The sequence below is a fragment of the Ahaetulla prasina genome, chromosome 2 (genome assembly GCF_028640845.1).
Source record: "Ahaetulla prasina isolate Xishuangbanna chromosome 2, ASM2864084v1, whole genome shotgun sequence".
Classification (NCBI taxonomy): domain Eukaryota; kingdom Metazoa; phylum Chordata; class Lepidosauria; order Squamata; family Colubridae; genus Ahaetulla; species Ahaetulla prasina.
Window position 1 is genome coordinate 220,514,111 of NC_080540.1, and position 27,918 is coordinate 220,542,028.

Below are 27,918 nucleotides of genomic sequence, written 5' to 3' on the forward strand. Positions count from 1 at the left end.
AAGTTTTTTAATTTTGTTTTAATTGTACATTGTTATTGTTTTTATTCTGGCTGTAAACCGCCCTGAGTCCTTCGGGAGAAGGGCGGTATAAAAATCTAATAAATAATAATAATAAATAATAAATTGTTGTCAGACAGGTCATTCTTTAACTCAAGATTTATTTATTTATTTATTTATTTATTTATTTTATTTATTTTGTCACAACAGTATATATAAGCATAAGCATGAAAGTAACTATATAATATATGAGCATATATATATATAAGCATAAGTATGCAATAACCATATTAATTGGATATAATGAAAGAAAACAATAGGACAGGAACGGTAGGCACGTTTGTGCTCTTATGCACGCCCCTTACGGACCTCTTAGGAATGGGGTGAGGTCAATAGTAGACAATTATAAATATATATATATATATATATATATATATATATGTTTTCTGAGGTTTTCACGGGTGTTTGTATATAGGTCTTTGGTTGTTCGGGTTTTCTCCCGTGTAAAATTGGAAGTGTCTTGGCGACGTTTCGACGAAGTCTCATTCGTCATCTTCAGGCTTCAGCTTCGTGCTTCCTTCTTCTTTGATTGGCACTTGGGTGAAGAGGGATATGACATCAAAGCTCACGAGTAGGTCGCTGGGCTGTAAGTTTTGTTTCTTTATGATCTCTATGAACTGGAATGAGTTTTTTACGTGTGAGGTGATGGATTCTGCATAGGGCTGTAGTTGTTTGGCGAGAAATTTGGCTAGGTTTTGTAGAGGTGAGCCTATGGAGCTGACTATGGGTCTGAGTGGGGTTCCTTCTTTGTGTATCTTGGGGAGGCCATAGAGCTTAGGGCATCTGGATGATTTCTCTCTGGGAATGATTCTTTGTTGGATTTCTTCGCTGATGGGGGAGGCTTTTATTTTGGATCTAGTGGTTTTTTCTAGGTAGGTGGTGGGGTCTGTGTTTAGGGGCTTGTATGCAGGGTCTTGGAGTAGGTTGGTTAATTTGGTTTGGTAGTCAGATGTGTTCATAACCACCGTGGCGTTGCCCTTGTCTGCTGGTAGGATTATTATGCTGGTATCTTTTTTCAGGTTAAGTAGTGCTGTCTGTTCCTCTTTGGGTAAGTTGCTTTTGGGTGGCTTGCTGGTGCAGAGGATGTTGGAGATCTCGAGTCTGATTTTGTTAGCGTCATCGGGGTTGATTTTGGTCAGGCTGGTTTCAACTGCGCATATAATGGTTTCGGTGGGGATGTATTTGGGAGTGACTGCAAAGTTGAATCCTTTGGAAAGGACATCGGTTTCAGCTTTGGTGAGGATCCTATCTGAGATGTTATGCACTGTTTGTTTCATGTGTTGCTGTGAGGGTGGAGGGGTTTGTTTCTGGCATTCTTGTAGTCTTCCGAGTTTGTTGGTGTGCGTGTCTGTCTTGAGGGTGGTCTGTGTTTCGGCTCTCCAGACGGCAAGTTGTTTGGATTTGTCCCAAAGTGCAGGGTGCATCTTGTTGCTGAGTTTGAGGTGAAGTGTGAGGAGATCTTTGTTGATTTGATCTAGGAGGAATCTTTTTGTGTGAAGTTCATTTCTGATTAAGGCCAATTCTGTTCTTTTTAGGATGCGTTTGGTGGCTGCAGAGTTGGAGTGGAATTTCAATTGGAAGCATTTGGGGATTAAATTTTGATCGCCGCAGTTTCGTAGGAATGCGAGGTCACATAAAATGGAAGCTCTTTGGACTTCTAGTTTTTCATAGGTCCTGGTCAGATGGTGGATTTCCTCCCCATAGAGGTGCAATATTTGTTTTCTGAGGTTTTCACGGGTATTTGTATATAGGTCTTTGGTTGTTCGGGTTTTCTCCCGTGTAAAATTGGAAGTGTCTTGGCGACGTTTCGACGAAGTCTCATTCGTCATCTTCAGGCTTCAGCTTCGTGCTTCTGGGAGCAATGTGTGATCGCAGCTGTTTCTTCCTTTTAACTGCTAGTGGGGGTTTGAACTGATTGGGTGGGAGCTTGGCTGTGCTCTGATTGGATGGGGGTTTTTTTGTGCTCTGATTGGCTGGGGCTGTGTCCTGTTTGGGTGGGGGCTTGGTTGTGCTCAGTTTAGTCTGTGTTGCAGGGGGATTTGAGCTGGTGAGCTGCATAGCTGTTGTTTGGCTTTGTGGTTGTGCTACATCTTCATAGTGGGTGTCAGTCTGCTGCATGTATGGATTGGAGGGGTTTGAAATGGCTAATGTTGCAGCTGCGGTCTGGCTTCTGGTCCTTGGTCGTGCTTCATGATCAGTGTGGGTTTGGGTCTGCTTTCTGGGTGGATGTGCGGTGGTGACATCCTGTGTGGACTTTGTGAGTGTGGGTCTGGTGTCATTCCTCGTGTTAGGGACTCGTTTGTCAATAAGGGCGGGTTTCCAAATGGCTGGTAGGCGGGAGGTATCATCTCGTTTGTTCATGCTGTGTGGGCGTTTTTCTATCTCAATGGCTTCTCTGATTATTCTGTTGTTAAAGTGTTCAGTTTTGAAGATGACGAATGAGACTTCGTCGAAACGTCGCCAAGACACTTCCAATTTTACACGGGAGAAAACCCGAACAACCAAAGACCTACATACAAACACCCGTGAAAACCTCAGAAAACAAATATATATATGTGGTGACCACCTTTAAAGCGCTCCATGGCATAGGGCCGGGTTATTTACGGGACCGCCTACTGCTACCGAATACCTCTCACCGACCCGTGCGCTCTCATAGAGAGGGACTCCTCAGGGTGCCGTCAGTGAGGCAATGTCGTCTGGCGACGCCCAGGGGAAGGGCCTTCTCTGTGGGGGCTCCCACCCTCTGGAACGAACTACCCCCCGGACTTCGTCAGCTTCCGGACCTTCGGACCTTCTGCCGCGGGCTTAAAACATACTTATTTAATTGCGCAGGACTGAGTTAGATTTTAAATTTATGGGTTTTAAATTGGGTTTTATTTCTATATTTTTAATTATTGGGCTTTTAGAATAAGTTTTTTAATTGCTTTTATATTGTATTTATGTGTTTTTAAGTGCCTGTAAACCGCCCTGAGTCCTTCGGGAAATAGGGCGGTATATAAATATGATCAAATAAATAAATAAAATAAATAAATAAATATATATATATATATATGTAGGTCTTTGGTTATTCGGGTTTTCTCCCGCATAAAATTGGAACTGTCTTGGCGACGTTTCGACGAAGTCTCATTCATCATCTTCAGGCTTCAGCTTCGTGTTTTTGGGAGCATTGCTGAAGCATTCACGAAGCTGAAGCTTGAAGATGATGAATGAGACTTCGTCGAAACGTCGCCAAGACACTTCCAATTTTACACGGGAGAAAACCCGAATAACCAAAGACCTACATACAAACACTCGCGAAAACCTCAGAAAACATATATATATATATAAATTATATATATTATTAAATAAATATTATTAAATAAATAAATATAATAAAAAAATAGATTCAACAATGTTTCATTCTTAAAGGAAATTTTGTGCATTATGTGATTAATGTATGAAATATATTAACTTTGAGCCTTTGAATTGGCTTCATATTGATGAAAAGTTTGTGTAATACGATTCCACATAATCTAGTGGAAACTAGTTTGAATTTAAATAGTTTAAAAGTTAATTTGTATTATCCTATATTGAGATGTTCTTAGGAATCTTGTAGTGCAACACTGTGGAATAATGATGATTTAAATATTATTTTGCTCTTTAACATTTTTAACGTTATTATTTTTCTATTTTATTTTCCTATTTATATTTTGCTAGAATCAGATTTCCCAGATTTTACAGTTTTGTTGAAACTAATTGAACTGTACATAGAAGTCTTATTTTTTTCTGTGTTAGCTATACTTTTAAGAAAATAATAAAATGAAAAAAGTCATCACCATAAATTATTTTGCATCGGGTCAGATCTATTCAGGAAGGTCAAAAAATGATGGCCCTGAAGAGAGAGGAATATAATGAATTGAAGTAACCACTAGGGGGCTTAGAGGGCACAAAATTTTGGTGTAGCTTGGAAATCTCCAAAAAGGAAATGAGGCGAAAAGATTTGTATGCCATTGTTCTTACAACAATAGAAAGACCCAAATGTCAAAGTGACTAAGGTTTCTCAGTAACTTACTTAGGAAAGAATGCTAATTCTAAATAAGTATCATTTTTTTAAAAAAAAAAATACTAGCTGCTATAATAAATTGCTTTTTAACTTCTTTCACATATTATCCTTTTTTACATTTGTCCAATACAGTTCTGCATTTAATCCTGTCTCTAAACTATTCTGCTAGGTTAAAAAAAATTAAAACCTAATCAGCCTGTGAAATGGACACGAAATGCCACTGCTTGCCTTTTGATCGAGTGTATGAAATTCTATTATCAGTTTCTTGGAGAATCTGTAAACACTCATGAAAACCTCAGAAAACAAATATATATATGTGGTGCCCACCTTTAAAGCGCTCCATGGCATAGGGCCGGGTTATTTACGGGACCGCCTACTGCTACCGAATACCTCTCACCGACCTGTGCGCTCTCATAGAGAGGGACTCCTCAGGGTGCCGTCAGTGAGGCAATGTCGTCTGGCGACGCCCAGGGGAAGGGCCTTCTCTGTGGGGCTCCACCCTCTGGAGCAGAACTACCCCGGACTTCGTCAGCTTTCGGACCTTCGGACCTTCCGCCGCGGGCTTAAAACATACTTATTTAATTGCGCAGGACTGAGTTAGATTTTAAATTTATGGGTTTTAAATTGGGTTTTATTTCTATATTTTTAATTATTGGGCTTTTAGAATAAGTTTTTAAATTGCTTTTATATTGTATTTATGTGTTTTTAAGTGCCTGTAAACCGCCCTGAGTCCTTCGGGAAATAGGGCGGTATATAAATATGATCAAATAAATAAATAAATAATAAATAAATATATATATATATATATATGAGGTCTTTGGTTATTGGTTTTCTCCATAAAATTGGAACTGTCTTGGCGACGTTTGACGAAGTCTCATTCATCATCTTCAGGCTTCAACCGTGTTTTGGGAGCATTGCTGAAGCATTCACGGCTGAAGCTTGAAGATGATGAATGAGACTTCGTCGAAACGTCGCCAAGACACTTCCAATTTTACACGGGAGAAAACCCGAATAACCAAAGACCTACATACAAACACTCGCGAAAACCTCAGAAAACATATATATATATATAAATTATATATATTATTAAATAAATATTATTAAATAAATAAATATAATAAAAAAATAGATTCAACAATGTTTCATTCTTAAAGGAAATTTTGTGCATTATGTGATTAATGTATGAAATATATTAACTTTGAGCCTTTGAATTGGCTTCATATTGATGAAAAGTTTGTGTAATACGATTCCACATAATCTAGTGGAAACTAGTTTGAATTTAAATAGTTTAAAAGTTAATTTGTATTATCCTATATTGAGATGTTCTTAGGAATCTTGTAGTGCAACACTGTGGAATAATGATGATTTAAATATTATTTTGCTCTTTAACATTTTTAACGTTATTATTTTTCTATTTTATTTTTATTTTTCCTATTTATATTTTGCTAGAATCAGATTTCCCAGATTTTACAGTTTTGTTGAAACTAATTGAACTGTACATAGAAGTCTTATTTTTTTCTGTGTTAGCTATACTTTTAAGAAAATAATAAAATGAAAAAAGTCATCACCATAAATTATTTTGCATCGGGTCAGATCTATTCAGGAAGGTCAAAAAATGATGGCCCTGAAGAGAGAGGAATATAATGAATTGAAGTAACCACTAGGGGGCTTAGAGGGCACAAAATTTTGGTGTAGCTTGGAAATCTCCAAAAAGGAAATGAGGCGAAAAGATTTGTATGCCATTGTTCTTACAACAATAGAAAGACCCAAATGTCAAAGTGACTAAGGTTTCTCAGTAACTTACTTAGGAAAGAATGCTAATTCTAAATAAGTATCATTTTTTTAAAAAAAAAAATACTAGCTGCTATAATAAATTGCTTTTTAACTTCTTTCACATATTATCCTTTTTTACATTTGTCCAATACAGTTCTGCATTTAATCCTGTCTCTAAACTATTCTGCTAGGTTAAAAAAAATTAAAACCTAATCAGCCTGTGAAATGGACACGAAATGCCACTGCTTGCCTTTTGATCGAGTGTATGAAATTCTATTATCAGTTTCTTGGAGAATCTGTAAACAACAAGGCTATTTTACATACATAACCAAGTCAATTTTTTCCTCAGTGACATTTTCTGGGTGCAGTGAAGATCTTCATACTTACAAGCAGAGTGGAAATGAACTGACGCAACCCAATTTGTACCATCTATGAACAGCTTTGCCCTATGAATCCTGTTTGTTTATAAACTGGCCAAAGAAAGCATCCTGTGCATTGAACCTGTACTTTTAGTTTTCTCTGCTGTGTTAGACTTGGATCTATATAATACCTGATTAGTGCTCATTAATTGCAAGTAAGAGTGTAGTTCTGGTCAGATATACTACAAATATGGTGGGAACATACAGAGTTCAGTGTATGAGTGCTAGGCACGACACCAGCCTTTCCAAACTTGCTGCCTTCCAGATGAGTTGTGACTGCAACACCCGGGCTACTATGCTAGGGTTTCTAGTCCCAACACAACTGGAGGGCATCAGGCTGGGAAAACTGAACAATGACAGTCATGTCTAAACACATCTGCATGCTCTCATTTCTCCTGCTTGCTTGCACAACGATTAAAGATCTGCAGCTGTGGACTACAAGTGAATTCCCATATTCAGATTAACATCAAAGCCATGCCGCAGTTACATATTTAAGTCAATACGTTGAGTTGTAAGCAGAGACTTGGAGTTGAATCAGGAAGCTCGACTCCAGATCTCAGTTCAGCTGTGAATTTGGTGGCCTTGGACCAACCATTTTCTTTCGGCTAAGCTACCACAACATATTGTTCAAAACAAATGAGATAATCTTCTATAGGCCACTTGAAGCTCCTTTTAAGACCATGTGAAAAACTACTAAACAACAGTATAGATTTTCAGGCCTGTATTATGGGATGGTTAACTCCTAATCACTGTGACACTGGAAACTACATGTTCTATTTCCCTTTGCTTTCTTCTAAAGCAGGGGTCTCCAACCTTGGCAACTTTAAGCCTGGAGGATTTCAACTCCCAGAATTCCTCAGCCAGCAAAGCTGCCAAGATTGGAGACCCCTGTTCTAAAATAGCAAATGGTTCAAATGGTTCCTACAAAAAGAGTTTATGAATTACAGAGGTAGTGAACAATGAATGGGTTCATCTTTTGGGGGAGAAGCATTGTCCTCTATGAACCCACTAAGGATCACAACAGGGACAGACAGAGTGGGTGGAAAACATATAACCCTTGCTTTCCCTCCAGTCTCTTTTTCTCCAATTGCTATTAGTGGCAATTAATCAAATTGTTTGGATCTCTCTATCCACAGCAATTCTGTTTGAACAAGCGAAAGTTGAAAACAGGGATTGCTTTCCAAATGATGGGAAGGGCCTACAATGATATTGACATCCAAGAGCAGCAACAAGCCCAAAACTAATCAAGCTTTCATTTTGCGTGTTTGGTACAGCTGCATCCAAGTGCAAGGGAGCTGTGTTTGTGGTGTCACAGGCCAATGGGAAAGGACAACAGCTTAAGACTAATTGCTGTAGGGGCTTATTTTCAGAGGCCCAAATGAGTCTTTAGTTTGATTCTGCAAAGTGCTTTGCTGGTTTTCATGCTTCATCACGCTCAGGCTATCGGAGGCGTTTAAATTCCATTAAAAGTCAGCACTAAATAGGCACCAAAGTGTCATGTTTACTTTTGAAATTCTGTCCCTTAATCTTCTTCTGGGGGTCGAAAGCAAAAAGAGGAATGCTTTTAGTGAATAGAAGAATGGGAAGTGCTCTATCCCACACATCTTAAATTTAGGTTAGCTGTAAACTAACAGATAAAAAGCCATTTGCATGCAGTGTGCAGGATTCTTCGCTTTCCGGAAATGTTGCTGAAAAAGCAATGATAAGGAACCAGAGCTATGCAATATCACTGTTTTAACAACTTGTTCCTTAAATCCAATTTTGGGAAATAATGGATGGGAAATAAAATCACGCAGTGGTTTTCATATGTAGTAAATCACATGACAGTCCACCTTCTATGCAGTTAATTTGGTAGTAAAGAGATCCTCTCTGAAATTCAGGTTGAAGGTATTCATGACTATCGCTAAGGCTGTTGGACGGTCAACTGGTGACCAGCCTTCTTCATCTGATGCCCTCCAAAGACGTTTGAACTACAGGTCCCATCATTCCCACCCATGCTGCCAGTAGGTGATGCAACCTGTTGACCAACAGAGCTGAGAAGCAATAGGGAAAGTCTACCAGAAAAGGATTTTCTAGTCTTTACCCCATTATCTTTATAACAGATGGTTAGTTTTAAACTACACAAGTCACACGCTTACTGTTGTAATGCAAGATGGCTTTAATAGAGAGAGCAATAACACTTGTAGACCACACCAAGTTAGTTTAAATCTATTTATTAAATAATCTGCTCCATTAGTTTCCCTTGAAGGGAAAATGTTTTTGCCTCACATAACCCTGACAGGGAGGCTGAGAAATTGTGACTCACTTTCTACCAATGGCCAGTCCAGCAGGTGGCAGCACCTGGCCGACCTTGGTTCTTACCAAAAGAAAAAAAGAAAAAGAAAAAGAAAAAGAAAAAAGAAAGAAAAGAAGGTAAAGTCAGGCCTGTCTGGAAAAGAGCAGGAAGCCTCTTAGAAAACATCAAAACATTTTGATCAAAAAAATCTAAAGGCTGCATTGGAAAGATTAAAAGCATCCTGGTAGAAAGCAATGCTGTAGTTTGGATTGTCAAGATCATTGAGTTCAATGGCTTAAAGGGAACCTACTATTAGAAATATGAATTTGGGTGCTTTTATGAAGTTTGATGGAGTGGGGTTTCAGTCCCAATATTCCTCTCTCTCTCTCTGCATAAATCTGTGGGTGCATGTCCTCCTAGTTTCCTCCAAGTTTCACACCATCTGCAGAACAGACGTAATTTAAAGGGCCTGCATATCTCTTCCTGGGCAGGGAATTCTAGTCAATCTGGAAATCTGAGCTCTTAAGCTGCAGCCCTGTCTCAACTATGACCCACTAGCAATGCTGTGCTGAATCTCTTTTCTCCCCATAGCCTCTTTTTTATCTTTTTGTCATGCTAGGAATATGTCAGGAAAGGGAGTGGAGGGGGATGCTGCAGCAGAACGCAGGGAATTGGTTAGGGGCTGAAATGAACCTGGTTAGGGGGTGAAATGAAGGGGCCCGGTCTGTTTCTGAACAATTAGAAGAATTCCTCCTGATTCTCCAGCTTTGCCCTGCCTGCCTCCCCTCCTTCCCGGGGTTTCAGGTCTTGTGGTGGAAAATTTGGCATCAGAACGCAAATTGACAGGAATGGAGAAGAGGCATTTGTTGGGAGCATCAGGCAAGTCAGATGGCACTCAAAACAAAGTGAAGGACTGAGTAGATTTTGACAGGCAAAATGAAGGCTAATAACTTTTAAGTGCAAACTTAAGTAACTTGTATTGGATTGTTAAGGAAAGCAAAAGAATTGGTTAGATTTGCAAAGCTGTTCCGAAGTATTTAGCTCCAGCTTGATAGCTGTGTTCATACAGTACTCATGCTGGGTAACTATGATTCATAGAATTACACCAATTTTCCAGGATCATAACAATGAAATGTGCACTAACTGCACTGGCTGGGTTTGCATAACACAAAAAGCTGAAATGTGGTTGACTTTGTTTCTAGTGCCTTTCTTTCTGTCTTTTCTATAGTGGTGGATGATAACCTGTTTGGATGGGCAGGATCCATTTTAAACTAAGATTTATAGAAAGAGAGCAATTTTCTTTAGTGCCATCCAGTTAAGATGGACTCCAATTCCCTTATTTTCCAGCCAATGTGGGGAGTTGGGGGGAGAGACTGAGAAGGAAGGAGAGCTGCAATTACACAACTCCTGGAGGGCATCAATACCGGCAAAAATCCCGGTGTCCCACAAAAACTAGGATTTCTCCAATCTCGGGGAAGAAATTTGCCTTCGAAATCTTTGCCAAGGAATCACGAATTAGACACGTAAAGCCACGCAATTCTCATTACTTGAAAGTAAATCCCATCGAATTGCGTGGAACAACCACACACCGCTTGTTACATTTCGACTTTTACATGGGGGGGGGGGGGGGAAAGTGGCAGCTGCAATTAGAACAGCCGAGGTGTTCCCGCGAGGCCAGCTCTAAAGTGGAAGCGGCTAAACGTAACGACTCCCCACACACACACTTAAAACAGCGCCTTGCCTTCTCCGTTGCGGGCTCGAAGTCGGCCGAAAGTTTACAAAAGGCGCTGGAACTTCCTACTCAGCCGCCCAGCGGAGGCGGCGATTTCGGCGGGGCGCGCCTTTGCGGCCGGGACGCTTCGCAAGAAGCGCGGCTTGGCTCGAGCTCGAAAGCCCGAACAATTCGAATTCGAAGTCCGCGCGCCCCGTCGGCGAAACGCTCGCGTGCGGACAGACGGACGGGCGGAAAGCCTTGGAGCGCGCGCAGAAGCCGGTCTCCTTCAGGGTTTACCGCTCGCCCAGCTAAGTCCCTTCGCCTTTAAGCCGAGTCGCTTTAACAAGCCTCGGCGGGGCAGTGGCTGGCGGACCGGCGTGAACTTAACCCCCAATAAAACACGAAGATACTTTGTCTGAAAAAAACGCTCAGGCGGTAAAAAAAACAAACACCCCACAGAAGCCGAGGAAGGGGAGGGGCGGCGGACGCCGGGACCGCGAGAAACGAAGAGGGGAAAAAAAAAACAAGCCTTCCTTACGGGGTGCCGAAGTTTGTTTTACTCCGCCTGCGACGCTCTGAATTCCCCACACTTTCGCTGGCCTGCGCCGCGGCTTCCTCCTCCTCCTCCTCCTCCCTATCCCTCCTGGCTCGCTCCTGCTCTCGCTCCCTCCCAGCTTTTCCCCCTTTCTCTCCAGCGGCGCCTGGACGCCTTGAGCTGATAAGGAAGACGAGAAGCGGCGGCGGCGGCGGCAACCGAGGAGCGTGCGTTGTGTTGCCGCCGCCGCGAGAGAGAGAGAGAGAGAGGAAGAAGGGGAGGGAGAGAGCGAGCCGGCCCGGGAGGGGCGCGATTGGTTGTGGCTGCAAAGAGCGAGCGCCACAAGCCCCGTCCCAAGCGCGTAACTCCCAATAATAATAATAATAATAATAAAAGTTCCCGGTGGGGTCTTTTTGAGGCGGTCCCCCTTCGTTTCTCCCCAATTTTGTTTCGTTTGGTTTTTGACAGCTGGACGCAGGCGAACTCTTGTTGGCTTTTTCGGCTTTGCCCAAGGCGGGGGGGGGGGGGAAGAAAGTTTCTTGTTCTTACTCCCCACCTCCTCTCCCTCTCTCTCTCCCATTTCCAGGACCAATAACGAGCTGCTCTGAGGTACAGTAGCGGTGGGAGGAGGTTAAAAAAAAAAAGAGAGAGAGAGAGAGACGGGGCGGGGGGGGGTAAGAGAGAAAGGGGGGAAAAGCTCCGTTGTGTTCTTTCAGTTTTGGGACGACCTCGCTTTCCCCCCCCCCGCTCCTCCTTTCGCCCAACCTGTGGCAGCACCAGATTCAAATTTCTCGCGTCTTGACCTCGAGGCGCTTTCCCTCACCTATCGCATCTCCCCCGCCACCCCCGACATCCTCACCCCCGCCGCTGAAGTTTTTTGGGGGTGCGAAGGCCTTGGAGTCTACGCGCGTGTCTGTGTGTGTGTGTGTGTGTGAAAATCACCTGGACGGCTGTTGAGAGAGCCGGTTTGGAGGAGGTGGGTGGGTGGGGGGAGCAATCCAAGAAAAACTGAAGGAAGGAAGGAAGGAAAGAAAGAAAGAAAGGCCGGTGCAGGCGCTGCCGCTGAGAGGAGTTCCAGAGCCCTTGACAAGCAGCATGCAAAAATGGTAAGAAGTTTTCCAACATCCTTTCTTTATTTCCGTAAAAAAAACCCAACCCAAAACACCTTCCCCCCCCTCTGCCTGTCTCTTCCCCCCTCTTTCTTTCTTTCCCCCCCCCCCCTCAAATGCGCCGCAATACAAACAGCCTTGCCTGGAAGTGTGTTTCTAAAACCGTTGAAACAAACAAGCAGTCGGCAAAAATTCCTGCGGTGCAAAGACCTGCGAGGGGGGGGCAGGGGGAGAGAAGAGAGAGAGAGACAGGCGGCGGGGGAGTCGAGCATGCGGGCGGGCGGGGGAGAATACAGGACAGTGACATAACTTTAAAACTTCGCCTAGCCCTTCTCGTCCCGCTCCTCCTCCCTCCCTCCCTCGTCTCTGGTTGGGAAGGAAAGAATTAGATGGGAGCTCGGTTCCTTTATTTTTGATTCCTTTAAGTTTTTGCTAATCGCATCAAAGGTGAAAGAAGATCAGGGAAGAAGTGAGCGGGCGGGGCAGGGTTGGTTTTCCCCCCCTTTTTTTATCCTAAGGCAGAATAAGGGATCGTGTTAGGGAAAAGAGGGATTGGAAGAAGCGATCCCCTTTCTGTCAGAGAAGGGGGATCCAAGATACCCAAGATCCCCGGTCTTGGGTAGCAAACCGACGGTCTTACGCGGAAACGGGCGGGGGGGGGGAGGCGATGGGGATGTGTGTCTGCGCGCGCGCTTGGCGTGTCCATCCGCGCGCGCGCTTGGCGTGTCTGCGATCCACAGCGCCTCAGGCTTCCAAGACCAGAAGGCAAAAAAAGGATGCCGTCCGGTCGCAACTTTTTTGGGGGGTGGGGGGTGGGGGGTACATTTGCTTTTACAGTTTGCATTTCTGCGGGCAGCAATTGTTAGGAAAACTTGACCGGAATTCTAGGGAGATTTATATATATATATTTATATATAGAAGTCTGCCCGCCTTGCCTGAGTGTTGTCAATGCTCACTCAGCATTGCTCGAAAATACACTCTGCTGGAATTAAGAAACGCGTGAATCGCACATGCGATTGAGGAAGGTGTATATATAGGTAAACGGGGAAACGTCGCGTGTCTTATAAGCGGTTGCAAAATGGCTGGTTTTATTTTTAATTCTTATCTCCTTTGTTTTGTTTTGTTTCGGAAAGTTTTATGGGAGTTCAAATAAATCGGACAGCCCGTCCTGAAACTCTTTTTGCCTGAGTTGTGTAACTTGATTTCTATCCAACAACTGACCCCATTTAAAGAAATGGAAAGAAATGTTTTTACGCTTAAAGTTTTAAAAAAATCCAGTAGCTCAGTTCATCGGGAAGCTTTTTTTTTTTTTTAAATCTTTAGTATAGGAATAAAAGTGGTCAAATTCTTCCTGGATCACTGCCTTATATTTTAAGCATGTTTTAAGTCTTTGAGTGCTTTGCTGTGTGGCTGTCTCACTTTGGGACTGGATGCTCTAATTCTCAGTGTGTAACTAGAATGTATGTAGTGAAAAATCATCTCCTCCCCACCTCCATAGAGTGATATTTTGTTCCTCTGATTAAAGGCCCTATTGGAAGATAGGAAATCTTTCAAAAGCAGGAAAAGAGGGCACATACATGGGTAAAGAAAGCGTCATATGCTCAGACTACGATTGTAATAAAACTGGCAGAACATAAAGTGGCTGCAGGATGCTTCCCGTTTACTCTTAGAGTCAAGATTTTGTAAATTGATGCACAATGGACATCGTGTAACAATAATCTAAGCAGACTCAAGGATTAAAATGACTTAAATTTGGATGAATATTCATGCCTCACTGGTAGTGGAAACAGCTTTAAAATCAGATGAAAACACTACAGCCCCTGTCTTAAATCTTGCATATGTTTCTTATGTGGGAGGCAAAACTTTAGAGGAAAGAATGGGTTTGGATTTATTTTTGGTATGATTAGTGCTTTATAAGTCTGTACATATTATTACATTATGGTCTGGAATTTTTATTAAAAATGAAATTTTCACATTTAAAAATGAGAAAGGAAGTTTAATGTTTGTTTACTCAATCTTTAGCAAACTCGTAAGTCCATTACAGATTAATATATATGTACTTGAATAATACTTACACTAGATAAGTCTATATAGAACTGTAACTGTTAACTGTTATAATAGCTTTGGTCTTTCCTTCAACACGCTAGAAACTTTAGTTTGAAGTGTAAGTAAGAGCTTCTGCTTGGTTACAGTTTCTTTAAAAAATTCTCTTGAGTATTCAGTTCTGACTATGTATGAGTGTAGCTACATACAAAGGTTTTTCAGTTTTATGAAGCTTCCAGTTCAAATGATTAAAAAAAAAATACTTTACAAGCTGGATGTTAAAAGGAATTCATTTCAACAGGTCTGCATACACACTGTGAGTGAGCATTTAGTATTAATATACCACCAGATAAGCTTCTTTAATAGGTTTTTACACACACTTGAAATGCGATAAAGATCACTTTCAAATATTTTAGAAACAGTTACTTTAAACATTACCATTTATAAGAAATATAAAGCATGAAAATATGTAGTTTCTTCTCTTTCAAATATTATAGAGCACGTTCTGGGTGTATATTTGATAGACTGGTTAGCCCGTATGAAGCCAAGCTAAAACAGACTTTAGTTTTGCTAATCCAATGATTAAATGATGAACCTTTGAGGTTCCTTTTTTTTTTAAATTCACCACTTTTACGTAATATTTTATTCTAATCTTGCCTGCTGTCAGGGATGTTCCAGGAATTCTGAAATTGCCGCAGTTCAAGAATGCCAGTTTGCATTCCATGAGTGTCATTTGATTACTTTTATCTGTACAGCCTCAAGACTGGCCCAGACCTTCTTTCTGCATTTTGCCAGGTCTCCAATCACTGCTGAACTGTCTTTCTTTTTTCTTTACTCCTTTCTCCTCCAGAAATCTGCCTGACTTTGGCCAAGCAAGAAAAAGATAAGAAAGGTGTGTGGGAGGAGGACACTTTTTAGCCATAGCCCCCCTGATAAAGTTTCCAGCAATGGAATAGGATTCACTTGGGTCTAAGAGCCTTAATACAGCAGTGAGAAGCTATGTGGTTCAATGGACTCATGATTGATAACCCAAGATGTTGGATCAATGTTTATGAACAGTTAGGTTTGTCCTACTGTAACTTGGTTCTGCCTCAACAATATCTTATTTGAACTTTTCCAATAAATTGGTCTACCTTACTTCCCTCCCTCCCTCCTTAACTTACTCTTTCATATTTATCCATATGGCCCAGTAGTTCACAGTGAAAATTAAACAGTGGTCAAAGAAACTTATTCACTCGGGAACCGCACTGTCCTTAAGCATCTTTCCAAAAGGGAAAGATAAAACACTATGAACACTTGTATTGTTCGTAGTGTTTAATGCTTTAAGGCTCTCAGAATCGTGGACTTTAAAAGTTTGCTTTCATTTATATATAAAGATTCTAAAGAACATCCCTTAGAGCTGCTCAAAGACAGTGAGGGAAAACCCAATTTAGCAGTGAACGGTATAGGCTTCCTTTGGTATTTCACAGCTGAACTTGCTTGTTAGAAATGATTTGCTGATCTATAATGAGCCTTTTACAGTTCTAGTAAGACATGCTAAAATATCAATTGTGCATGCCAGTTTCATTATTTATAGCTTGCTAAATAATTGTAATTCCATTGTATCCAGTATTTGAATGCATAAGAGATTTAGCTAGAAAAACATTCATTGGATATATTCTGGATGAATACTATTTTTGTGAGATAAGTGAGAAAAACACTATTGGCATTTCTAGCTTTCTGTTAAAAAGGAAAGCAAAATTCTCTCTTCAGACTTCTGAATCAGATGACTCTGAATGTGTTTATATACTCATTGTTTATATGACAATCCTGTTCCAGGTATGCGTGTCTTGTTTTTGCTACCAGTTGTAAGTATTGCCAATATCAGTTTCTGAAGAGTATACAATTTCCTTTCAATATGTAGAAGAATGCAGTCCAAAGTCTCAAAGTGAATTGTTTCTGAGTCAGGTATTAATTCAAAGTGTTTTAGTGGACTTTTTTAAAAAGCAAAATAATATTAACTTATTTTTTAAGTTATAGCAGATGTTTCCATTTATCACCCACATCTCTTCAAACTTTGGCTCTGGAAAATTGCTGAGTTAAAATGAACACTTGCACATAGGGAAAAATAGTGTCTCATCATCTCTATCTCCCGCTCTCTCTCTCCCTCTCCCTCTCTCTCTCCCCCTCTCCCCCTCCCTCCCTCCCTCCCTCTGTTACATAAAATAATAACACTATCTATGTAAAAGTTGATGTGCTGATATTCTTTCCAGTTGACTAGAAGAAACATTTTTAAAAAAATTATGAGCTACAATGCTGCTACTCATTAATTAGCATTTTAATTTTTCTGGGTGATGGTATAATTATTTGAAGCTTTCATTGCATTTACAAAATGTTTTGATTCTAATAAGACAATTCTTAGTTTTTGAAAGTGGATTTTTCCCCGTTACCTTCCAGGGACAATTCTTTTCATTTATAGCTTCAGAGTACTCATCTTTGTAATATAACTTCCCTGATTTGATATGATTTTTTTTTAAAATTGTTGTAATGAGTTATAATCCGTTTATGGTAATCAAGGTAATTATTATTTTCTTAAGAAGCTACCTTGTTGGTGTTCTTGTTAAATAGAGAAGGTCTGGGACATGTAATGGGAATTCTTAAAGCCCACTGTCCAACACATCTGGATTGAGGAAGGCTGAGGTGGATTATAGATACACCCTGCAAACACTCTACACCCATTGGTGAAACTATTACTTAGTTTAATTAACATTCTGTTGAAATTTTTGTTATTTGTAACCCAGAGAGTTCTATACCCAGTGTCCCTTCCATATGAAAGTTGGAAGATATTTTATGGGAAAATTTTACGGAACCTATTTAGCAGGAAAAATGATTGTCAACTTCTCTGTCTAGCAGGCACAAATAGAATGGCCCTAAATGGGTCAGGTTAAGGACTTCAAGTCATGGAAATATGACTGTTAGTGGGAATGGAAGTTCTGAATAGAAAATTCAGGGCCAGTCTAAAACGCCTGGAAAACTATCTACTGTCAGCTTCCTTGTTGGGGCACTTTGGCCTCATTTAAAAGTGTTTTCCTCATCCTGCTGAAAGTGATAGAATGGGATAAGTTAAGTCCCATTGACTAAAATAAAATGGCCAACTACAATGTCTTTACTGTGCATGTCACAGATATATTTTCAGAGCACATATTTGCTGCACTGTGTTCATAGTTCTTCTAATTAATAAGACACTGATACTTGTTTGTATTTTTTGTCAATCAAACTCCATTGACATATTGATACCATTTACATTCAGGTAGCTTTTACCATGATTGTGACTTAAAAGTTCTATATTCTTTTGAGATGGTTCCAAATTTCCTATTTAAATGAAAGGTTACCCAGCTATAATGGTATTAGCTTATATTTGCTAAGTCAAGGATTTTGTTTGTTATTTTAAAAAAAATATCTGCTGCTTTCGTAGCAGAACCTTCCCTAAGTAGTTTGAATGGAAACAGTACAAATATATGGTGTGTCAAAGAGGAATAAAATCATAGTTTAAATTAAAAGATTAAAAGCACAGTAACGTTAAGGTTACAATAATTAGTACAGAGCATCGATGATTAATAAAAGCTTAAAATAATAACATTCCAAACGTGTTTAAAGGCCAGCCAAAAAATTGGAGATACTGCTTAAAAGGCCACCGTTTCGCATGCTCAAGAGTCTAATAGTTCTTAATGGCGTTCTTGTGAGCAACTGATTTAAGGATTTACCAGTAGTTTCAGCTGTGCCTGCAAGTTGGTATAATGTGATGGAATTCACCCATTATACTAAGTGACTGGGTAAAAATGCTTGAATTGGACATATTAGTATATCCTGTGAGTTGCTGGCCTAGTCAGCTTAATTTTTCCAGCTATATGATAATGGAGTGATAGATTTTTAAAAAACAGAGTGACACAAAACTATATTTTCTTTCTTATTTTATTTAACTATAATTGATTTATATAAGCAGATAAAGATCCAGGCTAGTCTTCTCCAAATAGCAAGAGGTTTTCTTCCCTTGCTATTTCTTTCGATAATATAAATTGCAGCAGTTGAGCATTTATTTATTTATTTATTTATTTATTTATTTATTTATTTATTTATTTATTTATTTATTATTAAATTTCTATACCGCCCTTCTCCCGAAGGACTCAGGGCGGTGTACAGCCTTATTTAAAACATATAAATACACAATATAAATCCCAAATTTAAAATACATTTAAAACAAAATATTTAACAGGCCTAATTAACTAAAACGGTCATAGACCGATATAAAACCCTTAAAATTTAAAATTATAAATAAATTAATACATTAAAATTGAGTTAAAATTAAGTTAAAACACTTAGGCTAGTCCCGCCCGATTGAATAAAAGAGTCTTCAGTTCCCGCTTGAAGGTTTGGAGGTCAGGAAGTTTGTGGCGCAGCCCTGGAGGTAACTCATTCCATAGGGTCGGTGCTGCCACAGAGAAGACTCTCCCCCTGGGGGCCACCAGTCGACACTGTTTGGCTGATGGCACCTGGAGCAGGCCCACTCTGTGGGAGCGCACAGGTTGTTTGGAGGCTATCGGTGGCAGAAGGCGGTCTCGTAAATAGCCCGGTCATAGCATGACTTTGTGCAACGAAAAAGTACCCTATCCCAAAATTACGTATTTTTAAATATATATATATCAATTGCTTATTTTAGGTGCATCGAATTGATTGCATATATCTAGTGATTATATATGATCAATAAGACCTCAGAGTACAGAATATTCTTTAGGAAAACACTTTTTTCCTAAAATCTGAATCAGTAGTTCAACTGAATCAGTAGCTGAGCAGCTGAATAATAGCTCTGAATGATGGTCTATGTGGCTGTTATACCTAAGATATCCTGGAACTTATCCAGCTTTGAAGGCGTGGTTGTGTATCCATGTAGAGTTTTAGGGCACAGAGAAAGTTATTAGATATGTGAGCACTTTTTATTCACTCTGTACATAATTTCATCCATGCAAAAGTTTTTCCATTGATGTAAAGAGACAAATTCTGCAGTAAAGTGAGCACAGAGCTCGAATATTGATCCGGAAGTATTTGCACATATGTTCTTATTGCTAGAAAGTTTGTACTAATGTTTGGTCAAAATATGTTCCTGAAATTTCAGTGGGGAAGTTGTAATCTAGTATTCATGGTGGGAGGAAAAAAACACAACCACCATCAGCTCCAATTTCAACCTGGCAACCATTTATATATTTTTACTGCGTCTTCATACTGCTTTCCCTTTACAGAAATCAGTTTTCAGATCCTGAAGTTTCTGATAGTGCTTCCCTAGACATACTAATTGGTTAGTAGTACTAAACTCTATATGTACCCAGATTAGAAAGAAACTATTAAATTATTTGTGATCCGGATATTATGCTTCTGTTAACATAGATTAAGATTACATTTAGTTTTTAAGAACCATATTGTACTGATGGCTCATTTTACATGGAAATAAGTTCCATTAAAATACTATATATAAAATTCTGCCTCTGATATATGTATTTAGCATCAAAGCCTTTTTTTAAAAAGATCAAGGATGCAATCCTGAAAATATATTTACTTGGGAACAAATTGTATTGAAGTCATTAGGTTTCTAAAGTATATATAGAAATATATAATAAAATTGCAAGGAGCATACTAAGAAAAGATATTAATATGAGTATGAATAGTTAATTCTGAATATAACATATTCCATTTTTAATAAATGAATCATGATCAATACAGGTAGTCCTCGACATACAACAGTTCATTTACTGAATATTCAAAGTTACAACAGCACTGAAAAAAGTGATTTATGACAATTTTTCACATTTATGACTGTTGCAGCATCCCCATGGTCGCGTGATTTACATTCGGATGCTTGATAACTGATTGTTTCAGACTCTCTGGGTCATGTGAATTTTGCCACATTCTGACAAGCAAAGTCAATGTGAAAGTCACATTCACTTAACAACTGTGTTACTAATTTAATAACTGCAGTGATTCACTTAACAAATGTTGCAAGAAAAGTCATAAAATGGGTCAAAACTCACTTAACAAATTTCTCACTTAGCAACATAAATTCTGGGCTCAATTGTGGTTGTAAGTCAAGGAGCAATAGATATTCTTATAGATATTCTTATAGATATGCTTTGATATTCTGAGTTTCCCTTGATCCTTCCTTTTCCCATTCTGCCATCACCTTATCCTTGATCGTTATTCAGCAACAAATTTTCTTCAGTCATATATTTTTCTACCAATTAAAGAATTTTATTTGTCTTTCTATGCCTTATTTCAGACAACTATAGCGTTTTTGATATTTTTGTGAGAATCATAAAAAGAATCACAATAATAAAGCTTAAAATGCTTAAAGGGCTTGAGAAAAAGATTTAGTTAAAAAGGGTTTGCTGTATCATTTAAAATATATTTTTTATATCCCATTTGTATTTCAAGTACTACAGTGTTGTGAATTGGGATCAGTGATATTCATAGTTCTAGGAAGAAGAAATGCAGATGAAATCTTGTATGGATTATAACATCTCCTTGATTCTAAAACAAATATGTACTGTATGTAGTGTTAAGAGTCACTTCAGTAACAGCTGGAATATTAGCAAGCAGTGGAGTTATAGTGGTGGTGTAATTGTCAGGCAGGCTGATTGTCCTGAAAGTTTTGCTTCCTCTGCTTTTAGTAGCTGCTTTTTAACGTTCAGTACAAAGATGTAACAGCACACACAGAAAACATTTTTCCCCTTTTTGTGACCTTACATTTGCCAAAGTACCTCATGCTGGAATTCCTTTTCAATATCTTTTTTTTTCCAGAACCAGACATGCAACCAGACACAAAAGGCTCTGTGTATAGCAAGCTGTTTTAAATATTGTGACTTGCTGATGTGCTGTCCTTTCTCTGCTTGAGCCAAAGATCTCTGCTCAGTGTCTGTAGATTACCAAGGCCCTTCTTCATTGTATCTGTCAGCTATTCCTATTCATTTAACCTTTCATTAGTCTCTGTGCAGCTTCACTGTCTGAAAAGGCACTGCAGAGCCTAAAGGCCTACTGTCACAGTTATTAGATTTCTCGGTTACATCCCAGCAACCATAATGGAGTCAGAGTCAACATTATTGTCACGGATGCTGCTGTCCTGGGGTGCAGCTCTTCTGTGTATGTCAAGGACATGTGCCACATGTTGATAATGTGTCCCAGGGATAAATGCACAACATGAGGGATAGGCCCAGCCTGGAAGTAATGAGCTATGTGGGAGTCACTGTGTAGACAAACAGCAGAGAAGGAATTCTACTTAAGAAGCCAAAAGAGAAAAAGTGAATTAAGTGTTGCCAAAGTTTGCCTGTGAGCTAGTTGTCAATCATGTTACTTTCATTTTAAGTTTCTATTACAAGCACAAAACAAAAATGTTACCTGCATCTGATGAAACATTGATTTAAAATAATAGCAATGAAAGAAACCCTGCAAGATTGGAATATATTTCTTACAATCCTTCAGAATATATATTGCCAAGTATTGGAACAATGCATTTCATATTAGAAACATAGATACAATTGTCAATTGGCTCTAAACAATGAAATTGTTCTTTGAAAATGATTGGTTATATGAACTATTTGTGAGAATTTTTTTTTTTTTAATTTCAGAAGTTAGTTCTAAACCACCCACACCAAAAATAGCTGGCACTAAGAAGTATTCTCACAATGTATCGTCATTTTGTAGCATATAGTACAGATAGTCCTCGACTTATGGCCACAATTGAGCCCCAAATTTCTGTTGTTAAGTGAAACATTTTTAAAATGAGTTTTGTCCCATTTTACAACCTTTCTTGCCATAGATTCGCAGTGATTAAGTGAATCACTGCAGTTGTTAAGCTAATATCTCAGTTGTTAAGTGAATCTGGCTTTCCCATTAACTTTGCTTGCCGGAAGGTTGCAAAAGGAGATCACATGACCCTGGGACACTGCAACAATTATAAATACATGCCAATTGCCAAGCATCTGAGTTTTGATCCCTTAACCATGGGAATGCTGCAATGGTCGTGTGAAAAAGTGACATTAGTAACTTTTTTTCAGTGCAGTTGTAACTTTGAATAGTCACTAAATGAACTGTTGTAAGTTGCTACTACCTGTATTCATGCCTTTGAATTGAAATGATTGGAGATAGATTACTCACATGCCAAGGAAACAGAATAGCTGTCTTGCTAGATCACTTGCTAGATCACTAGAAGAGGGCCGTGAAAATATTTGCAGATCCCTCGCATCCTGGACATAAACTGTTTCAACTCCTACCCTCAAAACGACGCTATAGAGCACCGCACACCAGAACAACTAGACACAAAAACAGTTTTTTCCCGAAGGCCATCACTCTGCTAAACAAATAATTCCCTCAACACTGTCAGACTATTTACTGAATCTGCACTACTATTAATCGTTTCATAGTTCCCATCGCCAATCTCTTTCCACTTATGACTGTATGACTATCACTTGTTGCTGGCAATCCTTATGATTTATATTGATATATTGATCATCAATTGTGTTGTAAATGTTGTACCTTGATGAACATATCTTTTCTTTTATGTACACTGAGAGCATATGCACCAAGACAAATTCCTTGTGTGTCCAATCACACTTGGCCAATAAAATTCTATTCTATTCTATTCATGAGTTTATCTAATACAAAATATTGTACATATCTGTGGTTAAACATGTGCTTTGAAGACAATAGTCTTTAATTCAGTGCGATATTAAAAGACATGTTCCCTCTGAACCTAAATATTGCTTATTTAATGATATTGAATATAACAATCCTCCATGAATGTACCTAAAATTGTTTAAACTGTCATTATTATGATATGCATAATCGTATTTAATATAAATTATGTGAAATGCAGAAAGTCTGTATATACATAATTGTATATGCCTCTTGTCTTCACATGTCTGTCCCTAACATCTTGGTTGATATGGTGACAAGTCCCATATCATAACTTGTTGGTCTGCTTGTTCACTATGCTTCCTGCAGATTTGAATTTTGCTATATAGAATTCTAATATATATTATAAATAATATTAGCAAATTATGTTACCTGCTTTAAATACAGCCTTATTAATGAAAGATTTTTAAAGTAATTATAGAGGAAAGTCAAAGCATATATAATAGAAACAAACTTGAATTTCTGTTATATATCAGAGGCCAAAAGATTGAATACTTAAGACAGTATTGAGTTCTAAATATAGCCTATCTTAAGCACAAAATGAAATAATTTCATACAGATTGCTGGTAATTCATGTTGAGATTTAACAAAAAAATAATGCAGTTGGTAAGTTTATGATGTAAATAAAATTTTATATTCAGAAATTCATATTGCTGGATGAAAGAAACTATGTTGTGTTCTTATGCCATATTATTTCATAGTTGTGAGTTTATACAGAGAAAAGGTTGTAATGAAAGAACATACTGTGTTCCAAACAACATTCTGTGCCTAAGAAGGTAAAAAACAGCAATTTAACAACAAAACAGAATCGGTATAGCCAAATTAGTTGGGTAATTCCAAACAGAGAAAGGTCTGCTCTATTAATATCTATTTAAGTACCTCGTTTATTAAGTTTTGCATAAAAATAAGGCCTTTATGCATAACAAAAAAAAATCCAAACTTGAATGAAAGCACACATAACACCATGAAGACTCTTATTATCCATAGATGATGTGCGATTCTCTCCCCCTGCCCATTTCCAAATTCAAAGATAACAATGCCTATTGGAGCAAAACTGCAGCAAGCTTTTTTTTTAAAAAAAGGCAGAGAATCTATAGCAAAGAGAATCCCAACACAGTTAATTATTATATTAATAATGAATTTAAAAATCAGGGAATAAGTGACAGTAAAGCAAATTTGGAAGATTTAGTTAACAGTGATGTTGAACCAAGAAAAATAGTTATTCTTGGAAGTTGACAATTTCATATTCATAATGAATACAAGTCTATACGTATTGCTGTTTAACTAATTACTTTCTTAGTTAAACTGTTACTGACTTAACCGCACTGAATTATAAGGCATTGTGCCGGTTTCATTAAACAAGTTTTGTTATTTATTCATACAATCAAACTACATTTGTATCTCATGTGTAGACTTTTAAAACTTGTCAGCATTACAAATGTTTAGATAAAGATGTTTTGAGAACTTATACAATGCAACCAAATAATTGCCATGCTGATTATTCATAATGCTGTTTGTCATGATGATTATCCCTTTTTGTTCAAAGGCTAAAGGGTTGATTTTTAGAGATGAATGTTTACATATTATTTGAAAGTTCCCTTATTGAAAACAGCACTAATGATCTAGAAAGAATATGAAATAAAAGATGTTGCCAGCTCCTAAAACTTCAGGTTATCATATAATTTAGGGTTTAATATCATTTCTGAAGTGTTGCGATAATTACCAACCTGTCCCATGGCTGCTGAAAGGAAGTCTCATGCTGCAGTCTTCAGCATGGTGGTGATATCTCTGAAATTTTAGGAAAAAGTTGATATGCTTCAATTTAAATTTTTTGGGAGATAAAAATCACAGTGGCTGAGAAGAGCTGTTGGTTATTTTTTTTTGTATCTGTCTGAGGAAAAGTTAGGGCGTTTCTCGCTTTCTCTCTCTCCTAAATTTTCAGGGTAAACTTAGATCCCTGTTTTCATCATGAGGGCCACCTTTTATATGTGGTAACATCTGAAGATGATATACTTCTTGAAGTTACACAATGCATTAGCCCAGGTCAACTTATTTTGGGTTGAGGAAGATGGTTCAATTGATACTGTGACAGTCCATTTGTTAATTTTCTCTCACAAATATTGTTATTTTTCCCCCCAGTAGGTGACATCTCCCTTAGTTGTGGATGTCATAGTGGCTTGGATACATCCATGTCGTTTTCTTGGTAACAGAATAGATGTATTTTGCCATTGCCTTGTTCAGGATATTTTTTCGATGTTTCAGAATGCCAGTAGACTTCTTGTACTCAAGTATTAACCAATCCCAATGACTTAGTTTCTGAATTGAAATGTTGTTCAAAAGGTGCCATCTAATACTATATAATCATTTGCATAACTACAGACTTCCAATTCTACTCTGGTTATGAATGACAGAATATACACATGTTCATCTGGACATGTTCATTAATTTCACCAGTTAACATGTAATAATTGGGAGCTGATTGTATAAATAAAACAATATGTTTGAAATAACATAAGAAGAATGTGTGTGTGCATATGTATGTGTCACAAGTAGGAGCCAAAATTTGGGAAATGTCATTTTGGGGTCTATCAATCCTAATGGCAATAATTTCCTGCTGCTATGAACATTTTCAGTATCTTTTGCTTTCTGATACACGGATTTGCCATTTCTCAAGGTTTCATTCCAATTGATTATTTGAGAGCTCTGCTGCCAAGTATCCCAGTGGGTACACGTTCCTTTCTGAACTCACACCCTTTTCTAATTGTCATCATATAACTGCCACCTGAAATAGTTGTATAATTTACTACTTTTGTAACACTACAGACTCCTTGATTCTGTGAGGCAATTGTATGTTCTCACAGAAGACAAATAGCTTTATCCCTTTAGAGCAGTGGTGTCAAAATCAATGCCCGGGGGCAGATCTGGCCTGAGGGGTACTTAGATATGGCCCACGGGGCCACCCTGAAAACAGCGAAGGACCAGCCTGTGGTGCTTCTCTCAGCGAAAACGAAGCTTGGGAGCCTGTTTTCATTGGCACTTGGGGTGCCACAGGCGCCTCCAACCCAAGTGATGTCGAGCTGGCCACGTCCACCCTGTCCACACACATCCCAGCCCCCCCCCCCAAGTTCAAACACAACCCTGATGCAGGCCTCAATGAAATCGAGTTTGACACCCCTGCTTTAGAGTATTATGGGTTAGTACTCAAAGGGAGATGAGTGACTAAGAAATTTGAAATTTAAATAATAAAATAAAATAAATAGTAGCTTACTAGTTCACTTCACTTGGCATGGATAGCTTAGTTTGAACTGAAATATTGATATCAACCCACATAAAGCAGACCTGTTTGGGAGGCTGTTTTGCTATGCTAAGTACTTGGCAACTATTCTCTGCCTGATTCATAGAAAAGAGTTTACCCTTGCTCATATAACATATTACCATCCCATTATTAGGAGATAGATGTTAGAAGAAACAGAAATGGTCTCTGCATTCTTTCGCACTCCCCTTTCTATATGGTGTCGTGAACTGACCTAGAAGCTACTCTTTATTACATTTTCATAGCAGCTCAGAGGAGATAGGAGGTAGTTTATTACATAGTTCAGTGTGAAGCAAAAGTATTTATTTTAAAAGTAAAATAAAAGCATAAAACATAATAATTTTACGATAGGTGGTAGGTTTATTGGCTGGCAGAATACCTTTACAGGCTGTATTACGAAGTTTGACTACGTTCAAGGAAACTAAATCATAATGATCTGATACTGATCAGAAATTCCCAGATGTACCAATAAAGGAGAATGTTTATAGTTTAGGGTTGAAATGAGGGGTCCTTGGTGCTCTCTGAGCTTGGTTGTTTTTTTTCCAGACATTTCATTACTATTCTACTTCATTTCAGATGTTTCATTACAATTATTCATTGCTAGCACTGATGATGTTACTTAGTTTGGGTAATGAAACATCTGCAAGAAAACAACCAAGCTCAGAGAATACCAAGGACCCCTCATTCTGAGATGTTTTCTTTTTTTTTTTTTTTTAACCAGGTAAAAAGTTTTAAGTCTGATCCTAAGATCCTTCGGGAGGGCACTGTATAACAGGACAGGTGCCTACAGTTTTAGTAGCTGTTAATCTGTTAGGTGCAATAATAACTCATTGGAAACTTTTTTTATATTGCCCCTACAAAACTGTCATGGGCAGAGCACAGAAGCAGTGGTGGGTTTCAAATTTTTTTACTACCGGTTCTGTGGATGTGACTTGGTGGGCATGGCAGGGGAAGGATACTGTAAAATCTCCATTCCCTCCCCAATCCAGGGGAAAGATACTGTAAAATCTCCATTTCTTCCCAATCAGCTGGGACTTGGGAGGCAGAGAATAGATGGGGGCGGGGCCAGTCAGAATTTTTACTACTGGTTCTCCGAACTAATAAAAATTTCTGCTACCGGTTCTCCAGAACTGGTCAGAACCTGCTGAAACCCACCTCTGCACAGAAGCCTATAAAAACTAGTACTCTTTAGAATTTGGAAGATGTTCTATGATGTAAGTATTTCAATCCTTTGAGAAAGGAGGCAGGACTGCTCAGAAAAATACCTTGGAAAAAGCAGACTGATCTTGTTTGACTTCTTAGATCTTTGTTACATTGTTTAAATGCATGGAGGTCATATGATATTTAAAAAGTCTCCCTAGAGAAGCTGAGATGTTGGATTTTTGTAAAATTGTTTTGACTGATACAGATTCACACCTATCCTTAACAAGGAGAAAAAATTAGCCTGTGGGGAAAAACCACAACTTCAACATGTATGTTATGATGCAGGTCTCTGTACCCATTTCAACATTAATCCTGCCTCCCTCCTTAATGCACTGAGAATCTAAGGGGCTACATGGAATTTGAGAGCTAGTTTAGAGTAATGGTTAAGGCATCATCAGGCTAGAAACCTGGAGACTTTGAGTTCTAGTCCCACCTTAAGCACAAAGCCAGCTTGGTGACTTTGGGCCAGCCACTTTATCTCAGCCCTAGGAAGGAGACAATTGCAAACTACCTCTGAAAAACCTTGCTAAAAATACCTCAGGGGATTTGTCTATGAGAATTGAACATGATTGAACTGAAGAAACAAAACCTTGAATATAGAAAATTAGGAATTTATATTGGACCTTTTCAAGAAGAATTCTGGAGAGGAAATGAAAGGTCCTAATTGGGCCGTGAAGAATGACTTTAGCTTCACCAGCTTCAAGTGCTGCTGGAAGGTAT

General features: G+C 38.7%; 1 protein-coding gene and 1 long non-coding RNA gene across 2 annotated transcripts in view; one reads left to right on the plus strand and one right to left on the minus strand.

The window, feature by feature from the left end:
* LOC131192053 (uncharacterized) overlaps nt 1-10,910 on the minus strand; it is a 47,519-nt gene extending 36,609 nt beyond the window's left edge. The window contains exon 1 of the long non-coding RNA XR_009153633.1: nt 10,819-10,910. This is a non-coding gene — a long non-coding RNA (uncharacterized LOC131192053). The remainder of the gene's footprint in view (nt 1-10,818) is intronic.
* An 865-nt stretch (nt 10,911-11,775) lies between these two features.
* BNC2 (basonuclin zinc finger protein 2) overlaps nt 11,776-27,918 on the plus strand; it is a 481,370-nt gene continuing 465,227 nt past the window's right edge. Inside the window, exon 1 of the mRNA XM_058170827.1 lies at nt 11,776-11,921. Coding sequence (XP_058026810.1) covers nt 11,919-11,921 — 3 coding nt within the window. The 5' untranslated portion in view covers nt 11,776-11,918. The remainder of the gene's footprint in view (nt 11,922-27,918) is intronic.